Consider the following 18,502-nt stretch of genomic DNA (forward strand, 5'->3'; position numbering starts at 1 on the left):
TTGTGATAGTCTCCACCTATCTTTTCCCAGACATCAACACTCAACAGCAACCAACAAAAACCCCTTATTGACATACGAGTCAACGTCACTTTTGGAAGCACAAGATTAATGACTATACGATGAAAAAAATTAGAAACACTCAGCCGTGACGAAATACCTGTGAAGCGTGGGCCGTCTGTTTACTGTTGTTGGATTTCTATGCTAAAACCTATTGCTTCAATCATAAACAGTTTAGGCCTATATGAAAATATTTGATTTGATTACATCGAAATATTTTATTGATACAAACCGATTTAGCCAACTAAAACAAAATAGTGGTGAAAATACTTTGTAAGCAAATTTTTTCAGTATTATATGATTCCGTAGGCGCGGTCTTCCTTCAGACCAAGCGTTGTAGTTGGTGCGAGGTCATGGTCTATTTGAATACAAATCGTTTTGTTCGAGGACAACAATTTATGTCCAAGGAGGTCTGATATTACTAACTTTATTCAACATCAGTCAAAAATCATTGATATACATTTCGTTCAATAGACTGAATTTTGACGAATGCGTCTAAGTTCTTTCCAAACAACAAAAAAACCCTACATAGTAAAAATAAATTCAGTTGTGTAGCGCTAATAGCGGAAAATGTCATGGCAACGAGCAGCCAACATAACCAGATATGTTTGCGAGTGAATATATGGTGTAAAAAAACATGAGCTTTTGTATGCGTCATTGAAGCGTGACTTAATATATTCTTTACGTAAAAAGTGTCGTAATGCTTATTTGGAGGTAGTTTGGTTAAAGACTGATGTCCTTGTGCACTTTCAGAGAAAGTTTGTCTAGGCTAGTGTGTTTGACTTTTCGTAGTTGTACTAATTAAGTTACACCTAAGTTCGCCTTGTTGAGTAGCAGATCGATCCTTGTGTAGTTAGATCCAAAATAGAAACAAAGCTTTTATAGAAGTGAGATTATGGCAGAGGTAAGTTAACAATAAGTTTTATAAAACCATTCATTGATAGCAACAGCCTGACCTCCACACATGATGTGGCATTGAAGATACTGAAGGCTCATAACACGTGGTTGTAAAGGTCAATGGCTGAGCTTTATTAAAACTGAGTCAACAGTTAGATTCGTTTTACGTGTATTTTGTCAATAAAAATGCAATTACAGCCCGATAACAAGTTATAAGTATTTCATTCGGTTAGTAAAGTACAGTAACGGCATACAGCCTATTCGTGGCATAATCCCATGACGGCGGTTTCAGATTTACAGGTTTTTAGCCTAGTACTCGTACAGTTCCATGTCAAATTTGTATATTTGATACTGTATGTAGGCCTATAGCGGCAATCTAATAATAGTAGTATTGTAATCCATACGTTTTTAGATTGGGCATTGAGCTAGATTAGTTTACTGCATAATTTTATAATGCAACGGTTTGTATAAACTTAACCTTAAGATTTACAAAAAACGATCAGTCTATATTTTTATGTTATAAGATTAGTTCTACAAAAGCTAATAAACCAAAATTATTTATGGTTGGTGTAACAAATTTATTAAGCATCATTTGCTTTGTATCAATTCGATGTGACAAGTATGAGGCACTTGTGCTTCAGTCATACTTCCAATGAATTCAAAAGCTAGTTATTCTATGAACGCCTTTGTTTTAACAGTTTGCTTTCCTGAGAGGTTTAGATGAAACAAAGGCTGCTTAGCTGGTGTTTTCATTGTCTAGTGTTTTCTTTTTAGAAGCGCAACACGATACCACGGGTTGTTTGCTTAATTCGTTGCATTGTTTTAACTTTGTGAAGTAATCGAAGCTGACACAAAAGTGTTTTATCTAACTGTTTTTATCATCAGCGTTACTAAACCTTTTTTAACTGGTTGAACCTTGCATTAGTTCCATGTACTTCAGCAAGGATGTTAAATATTTTGATCATGTGTTGTAAGTAGACTCGGCGAGGTGACCACGATACAAATAGGTTTAAGCTCATGATTTTATACGTTTCTTTTTAGCATTGCTCACGGCTAACAAATTTAATGCAAAATCTGTCAACCCACATCGATCAAAAATTAAAAATTTATTACGACCTTTGGGTCTTTTTCAAATTATGCCAATCTAATTACACCAAATCACTCTAGCTAGAGTGAACAGGTTTGTTAATATATCAATGCTTTCACCAATTAACTTATTTTCTATTACCCAAATTACAACTGTACTGTCGGATTCTCCACTCGCTAATGTTAGTTAATTGATGTCAACTACTGGGAATAAATGATTTTTTGGTTAAGGACTGTTTATGGTTCATAAACTATTCATAACAGCACGCCTTCTTGGTCTCCGCCTGTAATCCGCGTTTTTCATTGTCTGGACTTCATTGTTACTTGCACAAGTTATTGCATTTGTTCTGTATCGTATCCAACACTAGGCAAATTGTTTATAAAACAGTAAATTTGAAGCGTAATTAAAGTAGGCTATACAATCTGTAGTTCATAAAGGTTGAATTATCGTAGTTTATAGGTTCTCGTCAATGGGTGGTGAGTTTGTATAGATGAGTAATTCCCTATCGTTGTTTTGCAGTGACCTGTAAAGTTAGCACGAATATCGTAGAAAAGAAACCTTTTCTTCAATCGGGTTAGTGACTCGCTGTTGATCAAAGCGTTGAGTTGGGATACGTAACAATATCTATTGTTACGTCACGAAAAGGCGAGCTTTGAACTCGAAATGACAACTGTTGAGCATCTTGGCAACCCGGAAGCACAACATCACAACTTGATAAAGATGCAGCAACCGGAAACTGCAAAGAATATACATGTTTTCGTAAATGGCGACCGTTACTTTGCCGGTCGAAAATTCGTCCTAAATCGAAAGCACATTCCAGATTTTAATGGATTTCTCCATCAAGTATGTGATTTGTTTGTAACTGCAACTAAATAGACTTGTGCGACCACTTCGGCATGAAACATCTTAATAATTTCCAACGACAGAAAAAATATACTCTTATAATTATATGTTTCGTGGCAGTAGTTAGTATAGCATTAACATATCATCCAGTATTAGTTTTATCAGGACTTAATTCTCTGTTTTATATAATAAATCGTTTAGTGCTGGCTGTTAACAAATCGTTAATTTCTGAAGGTAACCATGGGAATCAAACCTTCATTTGGAGCGGTTCGCAATATTTACACTCCAAATGCTGGACATCGAGTGAATGATTTAAGAGAAATACAAAATGGAATGGACTTAGTCGCCGGCGGCGTTGGGAGATTTTGTAAATTGGAGTAAGTATTTTATATTAACTCGAAACGTTTGCTCGAGCTCAGAAAATCTATTTCAAAATCTAAATTTATTGTGATTAGATCCGATAGACGGCAAACACAAGTCACACCACGTAAACTTGCATAAACGTTTTAAGCAGTTTTAAAATTGTTTCTCAAACAGAACCAAACCTTTTTGGCAAATGTCAAATATTAGTTCTACGTAGGAGAGATAATACCCTGCTGGAAGAGAATTCAATTGAGTGCCCTTTGTTTAATATCAGAGGTCTGTTGTGGCAACAGATATCATGATATCCCAAAGCTTATGATGCGCAAAGTTGCTGTGAGTCACCTTTAACTCAAACACACTTAATATTAACCAAAATTTTCGTAACAAAGCTTAAAATTTATAGGATTGCAAAAGTAGTTAAATATGCTCATAAACATATAGCTTCCACCTTACACCTCCAAAGAGTGATAAAAACGAGAGATGTAGCTTGGCATACTCGAACCTCTCAACACGTTGAACGGAATTATAAAAATACCTCTTTTTAGCTGGAAAGCTGAATAAACATATGCCAACAAAAGTTTTAAAAAAAAGAAACCTTCGAAACCTTTATTGTTTGTTGTTTATGATATCGTTCGTAAAGGAACGTCACCGACGTGGGAATAGTAAACAGATGTCTGATATACGTTTAGGAAATAGATCAATATTTTTCATGGCGCTTGAGGCTGCCATTACGCCATTAATTTATTTTTATTACAATTAAAGTTCATAAATCATATGATTGATGTAAGCTGACATAGAATAAACAGAAGAACTGTGTATACATAGACTAAATTGCATTTAGGTTTGCATGAATAGGTTTACAAGAGTCATGGTCTGCATCACAAAAAATTTAATACGAACTCTGTCGAATCCAATGTAAGCTATTGATAAAGCTATTCCTGAGAAAGTTATTCGGCAAACAAGACTGACAATAAGTTAACCTCGACATGTTCAGACATGTTTCATAGTATTGAGCTTATTTTGAGTTTGCGTTTGTTGACTTCATTAAGCTGGTAGTACAGGATAATAATTATTGTTAACATAAGTACATCAATTTTATTACAAATTTTGGCTCGGAGCTTATTTAATTTATCCTTAGTTTCTAACGCTTTCGCAAAATTATTACGCTAATAGATTCATATAAAAATCGAATTTCATGACTAATCACAACATGACGTTTTCTCAAAGGAGAAGTTTTGAAAATGAGGGTGTGAAAGTTTCTACGGTCATTAGACCTGTAGGCTGTTTCCGTATTACATATAAAGCTCTTTAAAAACTGCTTTATGCGTGACAACTATGGAGAAGAACAAAATAAAAATTCCAATATGTTAGATTTGACCCAATGCAACTCTAACCTAAATTATCCAGTTTATCGAATATTGAAATTCACTTCAATGAAGGCACAAAACACTAACACGGGCAACGGTCTACCAAACCATATATGCCAACTGGTAAGCTTTATTGGAAGAATGTAATAGTAAACAACATGTTATCGCTTTTTAAGTGCTGGTAAATACTAAGATGATCATTATAAAACGGAATTTGTCTAACTCATCGCCAAATAATTGCAAATTCATTGCAGAAGTTACTTAACGTCAATTTCCGTCATGTCTGGCGACACACGTGAAGTATTTACTTTATTTGCCTCAAACGTCTTATCAAACAGCCATAAAATTGTCCAAGAAAATAACTCCACGTAACCGAAGAAAAATCGAAATTGTGTTAAGACAGTTTAAATTAACGGCATAATAGTGTAGGGGTAAATGGGGTTATGAACAGAGCTTGCACTGCACAACGGGGTTATGTTACTTGAAGGACCTTTGATAAAAAGGGAAGCAACTGTGATTTAAAAGTTTAAAGTGAATTTTACGCTATACAAGTTTACAAAGTTTCTCACGACCCAAAAGCGGAGGTATACCCAGCCACTGTACTTGACGACCCTTTGTTTTATACTACAAGAGAGTTTTCTAGACCCTATACAACGTGCAGTGTTGTACAATGTGCAATTGCACATATTTTTGAGAAAAGTTTACCTGCTTATAAGCTTACCGCTTACATCCAAACAAAATAATGGTTCTTTAACAGTTCACCAATACCGTTGTGCAAAATAAATTAAAGAAAATTCTCGTTCCACATTATTAGAAGACTTTAGGGATTTCTTTTTCTCTTTACAGGTATCGTGAAATTGGGCATAAAAAGAGGCCTGGTCCTCGGAGAAACTTAATTGATGTGAGTAGTTTGTCAAGATTCTATTGCGCTATACTGTATATATAATATAACTTTAGATATTATATATTAAGAGGTATAGTATTTAACATGTTTTCTGTAGTGTACTGCATGGTGTCTATACTGTTGAATCCATTTGCTCCATCTCTTTTAATTACTACGCCACTCGGCTTACATTTGCAGAACCTCGTTTGCTTATTGCTTCGAGCGCTTTTGTTCGAGTGTATTTGCTTCGTTGAAAGGCTGTTCATTTGGTAAGCAGTTCTACCCAAAGATGCTTCCTATTAATTAAAAGCATGTCAGCTGTAGACCTACGTGGCCGCCAGACTGCTTGTGCTGTGCAACCATAATTGCTTTCCATTTCGATTGCATCGACTTCTGCAACACCAATCACTTAGAAAATGGGTCGATCTTTAGCTTTTTGCATCGATTTTATTTATCCCAGACACTCCACAGACCTTGCCAAGGATGTTCCATTACGAACCCGCTGCTTCGTACGTGACATTCATTAAAAACAAAGTGTTCAATACGAGCAAAATGTAATTAGGGAAGCCAGAGCTTGGCTTAGAAAAGCTTTAACGTATACAAAGCAAAAAGAGTCGACAGCATTTATAAGTTGTAAACAAGTGCAAGTGCTAAATGCTTTACCGAAAATCGCAGCCATTTGGCCTGATACTGAATATTTACTATTACCCTCAGTGTGGTCACTTTCAACATTGACCGTCACAAAAAACGGAAATGAGCTAGGTCAGTAACATTTAGAAATGGAGTGATGGCAGCGTACTTTTTTCGCAAAATAAGCCCAGTAAATAGTTTATAAGAAGATTTAAAATCAAGTGTAAATAGCTCGCTCAAGTTGAGACTGCAGTGTTATGGTACATACAAAGTTAGACCATCATGGTGTTTAGCAACAATTCTTTCCGGACGTCATGGCACTCTGATGCTCTTTAACTTTAATAGCCTATACATGTTAAAAAATGTTCTTGTTTATTCACTTTCGTTTTTGTTTAACTCACTTCCATATCATTAACTGATTGGTTTAAGGACAGCTTTTTATTATCACTGCTGTAAATAGCTCTAAAAGAGTTTTTGAAATTTGTTGTTTTGTTAATTATACATCATCGGAAGACACAAAAGGTAAGTTTGAGTAGAATAATATACGTAATTCGTATCTTTTATCGTGAATTTTACCTCCAACTTTATTATTTAATGAATATAATGAAACACAAGCAGCAGGGAATGAAAATTTGGCCTGATATTTCTTGTGAAAATAGCTTTGTTTTTCAGCCATGTAGTTGATAATAATGCATGAGCATGTGTCGTGTTTTACTATAACCCCCTTTGTGGTTTATCTTCTCAGCTTTGTTGCTTCATTTTAGAGTTGAATTGTGGGTTATGTTGTTAGCCTGTTTTCAATATCAAGAAGTAAATTTCGCGGGTGCCATGCTGTTTTTAATACTGTATTGTTAAGCAACTAAACATTGTAAACAATAACTAGATTCTAGTTATTTGACCTCATTATAAAGGTTGTATTTTCTGTTTCTTTTGTTATTAGTACAAATTGTGGACATAATTCGAGTATCCAATACACAACATTGTTTTCACAACACGTACGTAAGCATTATAAAAGTGAGATGTATAGGAAATATTAGAAGCAGTTGACTTGGAGACGGCGTGTTTAATCTTTTGTTCTTCTTGAATACCTATAGGTCCAAAAATAAAGATTGTTATTGTTTGCAACGCGCCACTTCTCTCCGTCTTCGAATCTGGGAAAATAGCACATGTTATGGTTAGATCAGTTGGAAATTTGTGTAACTAAACGCTTGCTGACAAACTTGTGCGCAGTTTATTACGACCATGTCATGTTCCGAATGAGTACCTGCGTTTTGCTCGTTTCACAGCCACAACAAACGATCAATTATAAGCTGGACACATTCCTATTCCATAGATGTAGGTTAATGGCGTTGAAAGATTGTTCGTGCTTTCAAAAAGTTCTAAGTTTGGTTTTGATGTATGCTTAAATTACCACGTTTTTTTTTATTATGGCACACATTTGGTAAACAGCTTGACACAATACCACTGACCAACGCAAATTCTATACCTCTCGTGTTTTGCTATGTTACTACGGGCGTGGCACTGTCAACTTGCGAATCACATTTCAAAAATTCTTCTCTTGTAAGTATCCTTGTCGACACTCGGGTATTTCAACTGAATTGATGAATCGACACTGGAAACAAGATTAGAAACGCCAAATGCATTTTAATTAGCAACGTAAGGTAAATCTTTTTGTGAAAATGTTGTCGATAATTGTGCTATGTGCAACGCTGTTGAAGTTCAAATATTGTATTCCATTTGCGCAACTTACAAACATTCCGTACTCAGTGACGTGTTTACCCGCGAGTTCCATTCACGGGTAGCTCACAAGAGTCCTTCAAAGTGTGCGTTCTGTTTTACTTCGAGAAGCGTGCTGAGTTTAACAAAGAATGTGAATCATTGCCTCCGTTGCATTTTTTATTTCGACTCGAAGTTTAAGGTTCTTACCGAGCCATGAAATGATGTCTTTAGTATACTGTACCACATATAGTAGTGCGTTGCTACGGCCTGAATGCAAATGTCCTTGAATGCAAATTTTATAATGGTATATGCATATTGTTTGTGGCAGTCTTAAAACAGTGGTTTGCATCATTGCTATTTTCTTTCAACGTATTTTTTCATCTGAAGAAACTTTTGTCAGCATCTTACATTTCTAGTGAAAATGATTTGATATCATTGGGCAAAAATTGAATGTACACGGAAAACTGTTTCTACAAATATTCGAACTTTTGTACGTTCGAAATAAAAGATTTATCATCGTTGTAATTTTGAACCAGCTATATTTGTTGTCACGTCCAAGCCTGTCAAAATGGAAAAGATTGGTCACTTGCACAAACAACAGACGATAGCAGAAGAAAACAAACTCAGTCTTTTCAAAGCTTTGAATCAAGATTTTGCGATTGGTGATGATTGATAGTCTGTAACCTGACTTTCAAGTTCTTCTAAACACTTTTCACACAAAGATTTGTAAGCTTTTCGTTTTTAGGTAGCATTAGGCACATTTTGAACTATGGTTGTGGTGTGTGCGTTGCTCCATGGGCACAATTTTGCATAAAGCAACTCAAAATGGCTTTTTTGTTTTTTATGGCAAGATAATTAATTACTTAGCATAATTGCTTCTATACCAAATCAAGAAGCGACGCGATATTTTCACTTATAAGTCATTCCACCCTTTATATCACCTCACTAGTACTGTAGTAGTATCACCCCTAGTATCATCTCACTATTCTATTGAAACTTAGGCTTTCAATGGATAAGAAAAACGTTAATTACTTTGGCATGATACAAAAGCGGTTTAAAAAATTAAATAAACAACAGTAAAGTGAACATGCTAGAAGTACACTTCGGTGGCACTTCTACCAGTTAAGTTCAACTTAACTCAGGATTATAACGTGGGCTTCAAGCCAGAAAACAATCGATTCTCTTTTACTGTATCCACATTTGTCTGTTGACCTGCCGTAAGAAGTCAAGAAAAATTACCAATTTAGAATGCTTGCGTTTTTTTACTTTTATGGCTCACATTAGTCAGTTTGGAGAGTTATTAATTTATTAATATTTGTTAGTTGCCATTTTCTGAGTAAAAAAATTGCAAAAAAATGGCTTTTCATAAAAAAGATAACTGGAAACCAGATGCTTATATTTTGTATAAAAGGCGTCTATTGTTGCAAAAATTGCAGATGTCTGAAAAAGTAAGTCGTTGTTTTCGCAGCAAAGTGATGTGAAGGTGCATGTTTTAAAATAAGATTTTTATAATAACCATAAGGACAAAACTGCCTTGCCATTTTGCTTGCGAGCAGCACAATGGCTTCCACAAACGTGGTGAAAACTAGCAATGATCTCTTGTCAAGACTTTGAGACGCTTGTGATGTACGCATGTATGCTGCATTGTCTCAACGTTGACATGACTATTTGCTACCTACAACTAACTTCATGTTTTAAATAGCTGCTTTTTTGTAGTTCAAGCATCACCATAACAGGATGAACGTTTCAGCAAGATGGCGGAAATATGTGAAAGACCCTTGCCAGATATAGTTAGTGTCAATAACTTGCTGTTTTTAGTTTGTTGTACTACACAAAATTTGCTTGATTTCATATGTTATGTTGTAATATTCCGTTGGGCTATACAAGTTATTTGGAAAACATAACGACCAACAAGGTCATTGATTGATGTTAAAGTAAGGAGCAAGTCCAAAACCAATTTGTCCTTAAATTATAGAATAGTTTTCAGTACGTATAGTGGTTAAAGGGTTAAAAGGGAACTTAAAAAATTCTGTTGCGCATTGATTCATTGTTATGAATGTATTATAATGTTTTATTTATTTGTAGTGTCTATGGCAACGGTGATACCAGGGCACCGGCAATGCGTTTGCTTTTAATTCCTCGTTGCATGAAAACTTGGGACCTTGTGCTTGGAGAAATTACTGAAAAAATCAGCCTCAGAACAGGCCAAGCTGTGCGAAAGTAAGTTAAACATGCGATAGGAGTTTGCCAATATTGTTAAGCAGTATTATATACTGTAATCTCATGCTTGGCATTGCAGACTGTATGACATGAACTTTAAGCTTTTGCTTGATCCATCGGAACTTGAAAATGGCCAATACTATGTCGCTGTAGGAAGTGAAAAATTAAAAAAGTTTCCTTATGGCGACTACCAAATTCAAAACAAGCTATCGCCCCGAAAACAGTAAGCATCGATTTCCGTTGTAATAAACATATTTATATCTTTTTTACTTTGCACAAAAGATAAAAAAAACAACTATGCACATAATGAGTATGCCATTTACTTTAAGGAATTTAAGTTATTTATAGAGGTAATATTTTTAGTAACCAGCCATTGCCTCCTATCAGAAGGCCGTATAAGCCTAAACCACCCCCGAAAGAAGAGAGCGAACAAACTTACACAAAAATGGTAAATTTGCAGGAAATGTTACCGGTATATTTTCCAACTTGGTGTATTCCAGCAACAAACTAATTGTTTAATCTATATTATATGCCACCTCTTTCAAATAGCATGCACACAAAAAACAGCTCAAAGAGCAAGAGGAAACCACTGTGATGGGTGCAAGCGCTGCTACAGGGTATCGCCCGCTGAGAACTAAACACTACAAGCCACAAAGACCCTCAGGTTAAGATAAACAATGATAGCAGTATGGTGTGTACCACCTTGCATTGTGGGTACTTTATAGAGTGCATGCTGCTTTCAGCTGTTTAGTCTGTACTTAAATTTCAAACTTGACTTTAAAGTAACTGTCTAATGATTGGGAGATGTATTTTAAACATAATTTAAAAATTCATATTTACTTAAACTTTACTGCCAACTTTCAGCTCTTGTTTCTTTATTTACCTAAAATTTGCTGAGAAATTTGTAGTGAGTGAAGTTACATGTGGGCTTGTTTTGATGTAAAGCAACGTACTGTATAACTTGCTTTACGGAGACTGGACGTTGATACTAAAACTGCAATTTAAAGTTACTTTCCTTTAATTTGAAAGCAGGTTATGAGTCTGTTATTGTTCGTGTTAACTTTAGGTTACATCAGGTCAATGTCGCATGTGTTATCATCGACAATTTTTAAAAGTGGTGTTCTGGAAGAATTTTTGAAGACTTTTGGCTTGTAACTTTGCAGACGTGTTTAGAAACTTTTCTCCTCAATGAAGCAAGCAAATGTTCAAATTTGCATATGACAGCCATTTTAAACTGTTTTGAATTTAAAGGTACATCTCCCTCCCAAGCGGGTGAAGACAGCGTTTTTCACGCTAAGCCAGTTAAGGTGAAAAGATCCGGTGGAAAAGCACCACAGGCGAACCAAGAGATTCACCCTCCTACCGCACATGAAGCTGACGGAGTCTTCCGAACAGAAACCGACGAGATTAAAGCCGAGGAAATTCAAGAAAACGAGGACACAAAAGTTGATCTTCCTATCGATCAGGTGAGTAAAATCATGACACTGAAGGATCACTTTGCAAAAATCCCGCATCTTTGCCTCATATTTGTATTTTATATGCCCCGGATCACTTACGATCTGTGCTGGTTCTCCACTGCTTCTAAATTTAATCGCGACCTTGCAACTATAAAAAGGTCCATGCAGACACTGTAGAAGATGAGGAAATAATTGTTGGTCGCTTTAAAGAGAATTTCGCAACTGATGACAACATTCAAGAAGTAGAAGTCAACTATACCGAAGACAACACCGAAGAGTCACGTGATTTGCAACCGGTCACCGAAGGTTTGTGCATTATTGTGCATTTTGTTGTTTGAATCATCAGAACTTGTTTAGATTTTTAGGGAATTAATGATATGATGATACGACTTAAAACAATAAGATTTATAAATTAGTTCGCCAAGTCATGTCATCATACTAATAGTTTGTAATTTCAATCGAATTTATTAGCTTAACTTTTGGTACTGCTGCCCAGTGTTTTAAGGCGTTTTGGGGACCGAAATGGTCTTTGATATTTATCCAACAATTCTTCAAAAAATTTTCCCTTTGTGACTACAGCAAAAAATTAGCACTTAGTTTTTAAAAGTTGCCTACTTTTAAAATTGCTCAGCGGTCACCAAAGTCGAACTTTAAAAATAAAAACCTTTCCGCCTAATACGTTTTTGGGAATTACTAGCCTATTTGATTTTGGTTGTAGGCTAACTTTGTAAAGTTAAGAGACTACCTTAGTGCATATTTTTATTCGTTTTGCTAATTAAATCACAAATAAATGTCATATTTAATGACGTGCTTACGTAATTAACTGCTTACAACAATATAAAAATCTTTGACTCCACATTACATTTTAAATCATTCATATTAAACCAAAATTTTTGATAACAATAAACACCTTTATTTCGTAAAAAATCTTATAAACTTATTAACAGACAATACAGCTTCATCGCCAATCCATGCCCTAGAAGCACCTGTCCCAGCTGGTGCTCCTGTTTTCCAACCAGAAGAAGGGAGGAGTAGTGAGGAAGAAGACCCAGCAAAGACACCATCTAGTCCTACCCCAGATGTCGAAGTAAGAATTATTATAGTTTTTCTGTTCTGTTTTTTTATTATTCGATACTAATACTCGATAAATGGTGTTAGTGGTCACTGGTCACGCCCATTGCTTAATGCTTATGGTTAAATTCTTCCAGTATAGAGTTGGCCTTTGCTCGTAAATTAGTGAAACGCTGGTAGGTAACGTAGGTGTTTATTCTTGCTTTTGCAAAGATTTTGGTTTCTCTTGAATTGACTTGTTGTTTAGTTTGAACACTCCATATAATTTATATTTTGTTTTCCGAGAGACAGCCAGTAATGGGGAAAAAGAGTTGTAATAAAGGACGGAATGAAAGAAACGCGAGAGAGCAAAAACGTAGTAGAAAGAGAAACCATACACAGAATAGAAAATGTTGGATCTCCTCATTTTAGCATCACATCAGACAGCTTAAGTTTATTTTTTGTTTAAATATTAGTATATGCAGCAGCTGTCGACTGATAAAAAGCTTTCAAGACAATTAACAGCAAATCCAGAATAAATTTTCCAAATATATCTTTTATTTATTGCCTGCAAAGTATATTATCATTCAGTTTGTCAAGAGATTGTACACAGTAATTCATATCGTAGCAAACGGAATAAATTAAATTGAAGCTTTGTTGACGTTTTTTGTTTCGGTTTGCTTTATCCATGGAAGTCTTTATGAGTTTGTTTGTTTTTGCATTATTACATGATTACCATGATTAATCTCTGAACTGGTATGTTTACCGATGCTTGCAGCAGTGTTGTACTCGTTGGGTACTTTGGCTAATAAAATCTAACAAACTTTGTTTGAAAGTTTGATCCAGTTTACAAAGCTAACGCTTATTTTAACGGTTTTTGTTTCATGTTAAGAACATGAAAACATATTAAGTAGCTATATAAGGTTATTATTCCAATAACTTGCTTTTGATATGGAACTTGATGACAAATGTGCCGTGCCGGTTTGCTGCTGTTACAAGTGATGATGTCTTAAGCTAGCTTACTGATGCCGTGGTGAAAAGGGTTGAATAACATTCCTTATTTAGCTTTAAATAGAGGGTAGTGAAGTTAGACTTGTGTGACATTGGTTATTACGCTTCGCAGGCTCGTGGGGTTGATGATGCGAAGTGACGTTTGAAACAAAAGTCCTCGACATGGACCACAGCAAAAGATTAGTGGTGTTTCCATATAGCCATCCTTACCAGATATACTTAGATACGTTTTAATCAGGGCGTAGAAATAATTGCTTTTTTGTGATGATGTTGATGATGATCTATGCATGGAACAAAATAATTTATTTTCCTAATTTTCTCTACTATCGCAATGGGACTTCTTGTTATTGGGATATTTTACATGTTTTGTTTATAATTTTGGATTTATTCTCTCGCTAAGTCTTTTAAAAATAAACTTAAAGTTTTTGGATAATTCAAATCAGAGCATTTTTCGGTTTTCAAGCATCTTTGAGTTTAGACAAAATTTATTTTTGCATTATTTGTGAGCCGGTTTTGATTTCAGTTAGTGTTCCTACCATAACAAATGCATGCAATAACGTCTAAAAACTGAGTTATGTTGGCCGCAATTCGTTTAATAATCTGCATTGTATTGCAACTTCAACTTTTTGTGATTGATCCTAAGCTGGTAAATTTATTTTTTATAAACAGTTTCAATGAAATTACTCAAGTATAGTTAATTTTATATACCGTTCCAAATTATACATTTTAATAATTCTGGAAATATTGAGATTTCTAATAAAACTGTCTTTACACGTATATCTTGCTGTTACGGCAAATGATTTAAGCGGGAAGTTTGTTTTAAGCAAAAATAAATTGTAAGTTAAAGGAGAGATTTCATGTTTTTTCCGGTTTTTGTTTCCATAGCTTCAAAATGTATGTATAATAACGATCTATTGCTGTTAAGACTTAAAAAAGTAGTATAAGCATAGAGTATAGGCTGATTAAGTATGAAAATGTTTACAGCGATAATAATGGTTTGCAACACCTGTACTGTATGCATACAAATTGTATTCTAAGGATGCTGAAAATCGTTTGGAATCGACTTTGTCAGTTTCACTGACGCCTGCTGAAGAAACGGGAAATAACACCCCATCTCCAACCAATGATGATGATGTGGTGAGCGAACCAGCCGAAAAAGAGATGACAAGCGCTCGTACTGATATGACTACCGATTCTGAGATTACACAGCCAATCAAAGAAGATGATAATAACAGTGATAAAAAAGAAGATAAAGTAAAAGTTTCTGATGATCCAGAAGAAGGTGGCGCAAGAAAGTTTGATGAGGAAGAAATAGAATACGAAGTTAACGACATAGATGATGACGAGTCCTTGCAGCGTGGAAACACTCCTGATCAGAGCAGTTCTCCAAGGACTGCACAAAGTCAGTTAGAGAAGAAGCCAGATAAGCCAAGTTTTGATACTCCTGATAATGCTGACGCGGAAGAAGTTGGAACCCTGCTAGCAGATACCTCAGTGACAACCGCATATGTTGATGTTGACAGTAGATCTGAAGTGGCTTCTCCTAATAACGTAGACGATCAGCATGTCGAAGATGATATTCCTCAAAAACAACATGCAGAAGAAGCAAACCAGCACGACAAAGCTTCTCCTTACCCCTCCACACAGTCTTACGATAGAAATGAAGATGACGTTGACAAACTACACGATCAAACTATGAACGATATGGATGAGCCTGAAACAAAGGTTTTCACGAGAGAAGAAAACAAGGATGATAGGGACTTATTTGCTCCGGCGGAGACAGAGCTTTCAAACAATAGATCTGATGCAGATGGTGCAAATGTTGCCATTTCAGATGCTTCACCAATGGCAGAAAATAATTTTACGCCAGAGCCAAAACCTCGTAAAAATTCGGAGTCTAAAGACCAAGATACAGATGATGAGGGTGCTACTGCGGAATTTGTTACGACCAGGTATACGTCCAAGGTTTTTGAATATGGATGAAATGCATAATTAAATATGTTTCTGTTCTCTGAAAACTAATATTTTGATAACGGCTCACTTTATACGTTATTATTACGTACGTTACTAATCTAAGCGAGCGCTTATGCTTTAAACTGTACCTTGTGCTTTAAACGCTTTGTACGAATATACTTTATCTTCAGGCCAGCCTCCGAAGATTTGACGGTAGATGGAGATCATGAAAAACTGGGGAAATCCATTAGCAAAGAAAACCTACCGAATGGTTCCGTAGCTGACGTAAATAAAACCCAGTCATAAACTCCAACTTATCCTTGTTTCAAACTCCAAAAAAGATTACCTCTGATCTAAAAGAAACATTTTACACATTGGACATTAATTACTGCTTTTGCAAAGTAATTAAAAAAAACTTTAGGTTATGCATTATGTTTGTTCATTTTATCGATTATAATGAAGTCACAGGGTAAAATTTCAAAGTGTTGCAAATGATGAGTGTTTAGAATGTTTCAACTCAAATTTTGGGCGCAGTGTTTGTTTTTGTTTGCATTGTTGTTGAAGGTTAATTGCAGTTGTAGTGACGTGAAAAGTGAAGACTATTTACAAGATGACTTACAACTTAAAGAAGTTTCTTTGTTCACGAAATCACTTCGTCAATAATGTACTGATGTCAAAATCTACATCACCTTTAAAAGCATGAGATTCACAAAAAGTATTCTTACTTCGTTTTCATAGCAGTGTGGTAACTCGGCATACGCTCTTTGTATCTATGAAGTTAAGATTCAAATATTTTCAAAAAAGGCGTTATAAAGGCATATTTTTATAGCTAATTGTGACAAATGGTATTTTTGAGATCATATTGATATTACGTTAACCAAAAGAGCTTACCAAACAAACAAAACCTCAAAAGAAAGGTTAATAATGACAAAACTTGCTTTTACTTTTCCTACTTGCTATAGCCATCACTGATAATAGTTACATTAAATTTAAATCTTTGTTAAATTATGTCATGTTGAGCCGTTAACCGGTTATTTTTTCTTATATCGGATTTATCCCTTTAACCGTCCATTGCAATTCACCTCAAGTTGTAGAAGCTCTTTATGGCAGTTAAACTTGTACTCTTAAAGTGAGCAAAATTTGTATGCGTTTATGTTGTATTTTACCATATTTTATCAAGGGTTTAAATACTTTTCAATAGAATTTGAGTTGTTCAATATTTTTAAATATCGCATGTTTACTCATAGCTTAACACAATATAGTTTGGCCGGTATACTTGGCTTAACCTATGATTTTGAAGTCTGCTGTAGTTAATTTTTATCCGTTTGTATCGCGAAAATGTTGGAATATCTCCCGCATGGTGTTTTATCGTCAACTTCGAGCCATAATCTTTTAAAGTTATATCATTTGTATTAGTTTCACCGTTTATTATTGTTAGGTGTTACCACTAAACAACTGTAACATTAAAACAGAGTAATTTAGTTTACTGTTTTGAGTTAGTTCCGATATTAAAGGTATAGAAATCTGCGAGTTGAGATAAATACGTCAGTGTCGCACTACTGTACTGCTAATTTTGGAAGTGCCTGAGTTTTTGTGAGCGAACGGAAAGTTTTCCGTATCCTATGTTTATTCTATACTATATGACTTTGTCTACCCTTGAAACGTTAATGGCATTCTTCTTGAACGCTTTCATTAAATTACAGTATTAATCTTTAACGTAGATTTCAAAGCTCCACCTTTAAGTTTTGTTAATCTGTTTTAATAATTTCTTATTAAGTGATTATTTCATGACTACAGTAATTTCCGAAGAAAAACATAACCAAAAGAACAATTGATACAACCAGCCATCGATTTCCCATCCTTAAGACGGAACACATGAAATTGCCAACTAAGAAAAACTATCACCTTGAAGACGAACCGCATATTTTACGCTTGTAAAGTTTACGGTCCCGAAACTATTTTCGGACACCAGGAGAGACAAAAAAATTCTGGATTGGGCGAAAATTTTACTTCAACAGCATTTTCGAAATTGGTTTTTATGCATAAATGTTTGGGAAACCGAAGATTCCCAACCTTTTTCAGGATATGGACTAAAACAACGTGTCAAATATTGCAGTGGGCCACTTTTATTATCAACAATTTAATTAACTTGTACAGTACATATTTACCGGTAAATACAAACTAGGCCTATAGCAATTATGCAGCTATAATAAAACATGAAATTAACAAATTGGAAGACTCTCAAAGCTCTGCATAAATGTCCGCCGACAAATTATAAGCTTTGATAATTTTGCAGCTAATTTTTTAAGAAGACATGCGCTGAACACTGTTGTGCTTAAGAACTGCATATTCAAAATAAAACTTTCTATTTTTTTTAAATTTGCTAAGAAAATTACATGTTTATGATATTGGATTTTCTGTCTGTTAACAATATTGTTTAAAAATGATACTAAAGCTTAACGCAAAATATGATAAAGATCTGACAGTGACAAGCTGCTGCTATGGATTGTGATAATAACGAATTTATCAGCGTGTTTTCTGTCAACCAAATGTATTGCAACAAACAATTTGACATACCATTTGCGAATTCTGTGCTTTGTCATATGCCATATATGGATTTGGATAAAACAACTTGTGATGAAACGACTATCTCAGTAAAAATGGACTGCCTGGGCAAAGATCTTCGCTCTTCTTAAGTACGTTTTATAGTTTTAAACCTGAAGGTTTAAGAAAAACTTCGCACCACTACAAAATTATTCAGAAAAAAAACAAAAACAACGTAACGTTAGAAAATACTATTATAAAAAGTTTTTATAGAACGCAAACTAAAAACCAACTGGCAATACATATCAGTCCAGAATTTAATTATATTTAATCCTTGTTGTTTCGTGGAGTTGACTCATATTTCTTTTATACACTTTGTGTGATTTATAAAACATGCTCTAACGTACAGTAGTTTCAAAAA

The 18,502-nt window shown here is 34.9% G+C and overlaps 1 protein-coding gene across 3 annotated transcripts; it reads left to right on the forward strand.

Moving 5' to 3' along the window:
* Positions 1 to 702: 702 nt before the first annotated feature.
* On the forward strand, positions 703 to 17,064 carry LOC143456004 (uncharacterized). Of its 3 annotated transcripts, XM_076955134.1 has the most exons (15): positions 703 to 961; positions 2,561 to 2,614; positions 2,687 to 2,884; positions 3,119 to 3,261; positions 5,461 to 5,515; positions 9,563 to 9,636; positions 9,932 to 10,066; positions 10,146 to 10,289; positions 10,430 to 10,514; positions 10,616 to 10,730; positions 11,318 to 11,532; positions 11,682 to 11,829; positions 12,471 to 12,610; positions 14,623 to 15,536; positions 15,729 to 17,064. In XM_076955134.1, the coding sequence occupies exons 3-15, from the start codon at positions 2,705 to 2,707 to the stop codon at positions 15,841 to 15,843; spliced, it is 2,463 nt and encodes an 820-aa protein (XP_076811249.1). In that variant the 5' UTR covers positions 703 to 961; positions 2,561 to 2,614; positions 2,687 to 2,704; the 3' UTR covers positions 15,844 to 17,064. The 3 variants fall into 3 exon arrangements, with proteins under 3 accessions (XP_076811249.1, XP_076811251.1, XP_076811250.1); XM_076955136.1 differs by lacking the exons at positions 703 to 961; positions 2,561 to 2,614; positions 2,687 to 2,884; positions 3,119 to 3,261; positions 5,461 to 5,515 and adding an exon at positions 5,583 to 6,649; XM_076955135.1 differs by lacking the exons at positions 703 to 961; positions 2,561 to 2,614; positions 2,687 to 2,884; positions 3,119 to 3,261; positions 5,461 to 5,515 and adding an exon at positions 6,675 to 9,294.
* Positions 17,065 to 18,502: the final 1,438 nt, after the last annotated feature.

Source organism: Clavelina lepadiformis, chromosome 1 (genome assembly GCF_947623445.1).
Source record: "Clavelina lepadiformis chromosome 1, kaClaLepa1.1, whole genome shotgun sequence".
Lineage (NCBI taxonomy): Eukaryota > Metazoa > Chordata > Ascidiacea > Aplousobranchia > Clavelinidae > Clavelina > Clavelina lepadiformis.

What these genes read in the sequence shown, in the direction of transcription:
- LOC143456004 (XM_076955134.1), top strand. Translation starts at nt 2,705, where the DNA reads ATGACAACTGTTGAGCATCTTGGCAACCCGGAAGCACAACATCACAAC. An exon ending in CAAGCCACAAAGACCCTCAG is followed by an intron (nt 10,731 to 11,317) that starts GTTAAGATAAAC and finishes TTGAATTTAAAG; the next exon opens with GTACATCTCCCTCCCAAGCG. An exon ending in TTGATCTTCCTATCGATCAG is followed by an intron (nt 11,533 to 11,681) that starts GTGAGTAAAATC and finishes AACTATAAAAAG; the next exon opens with GTCCATGCAGACACTGTAGA.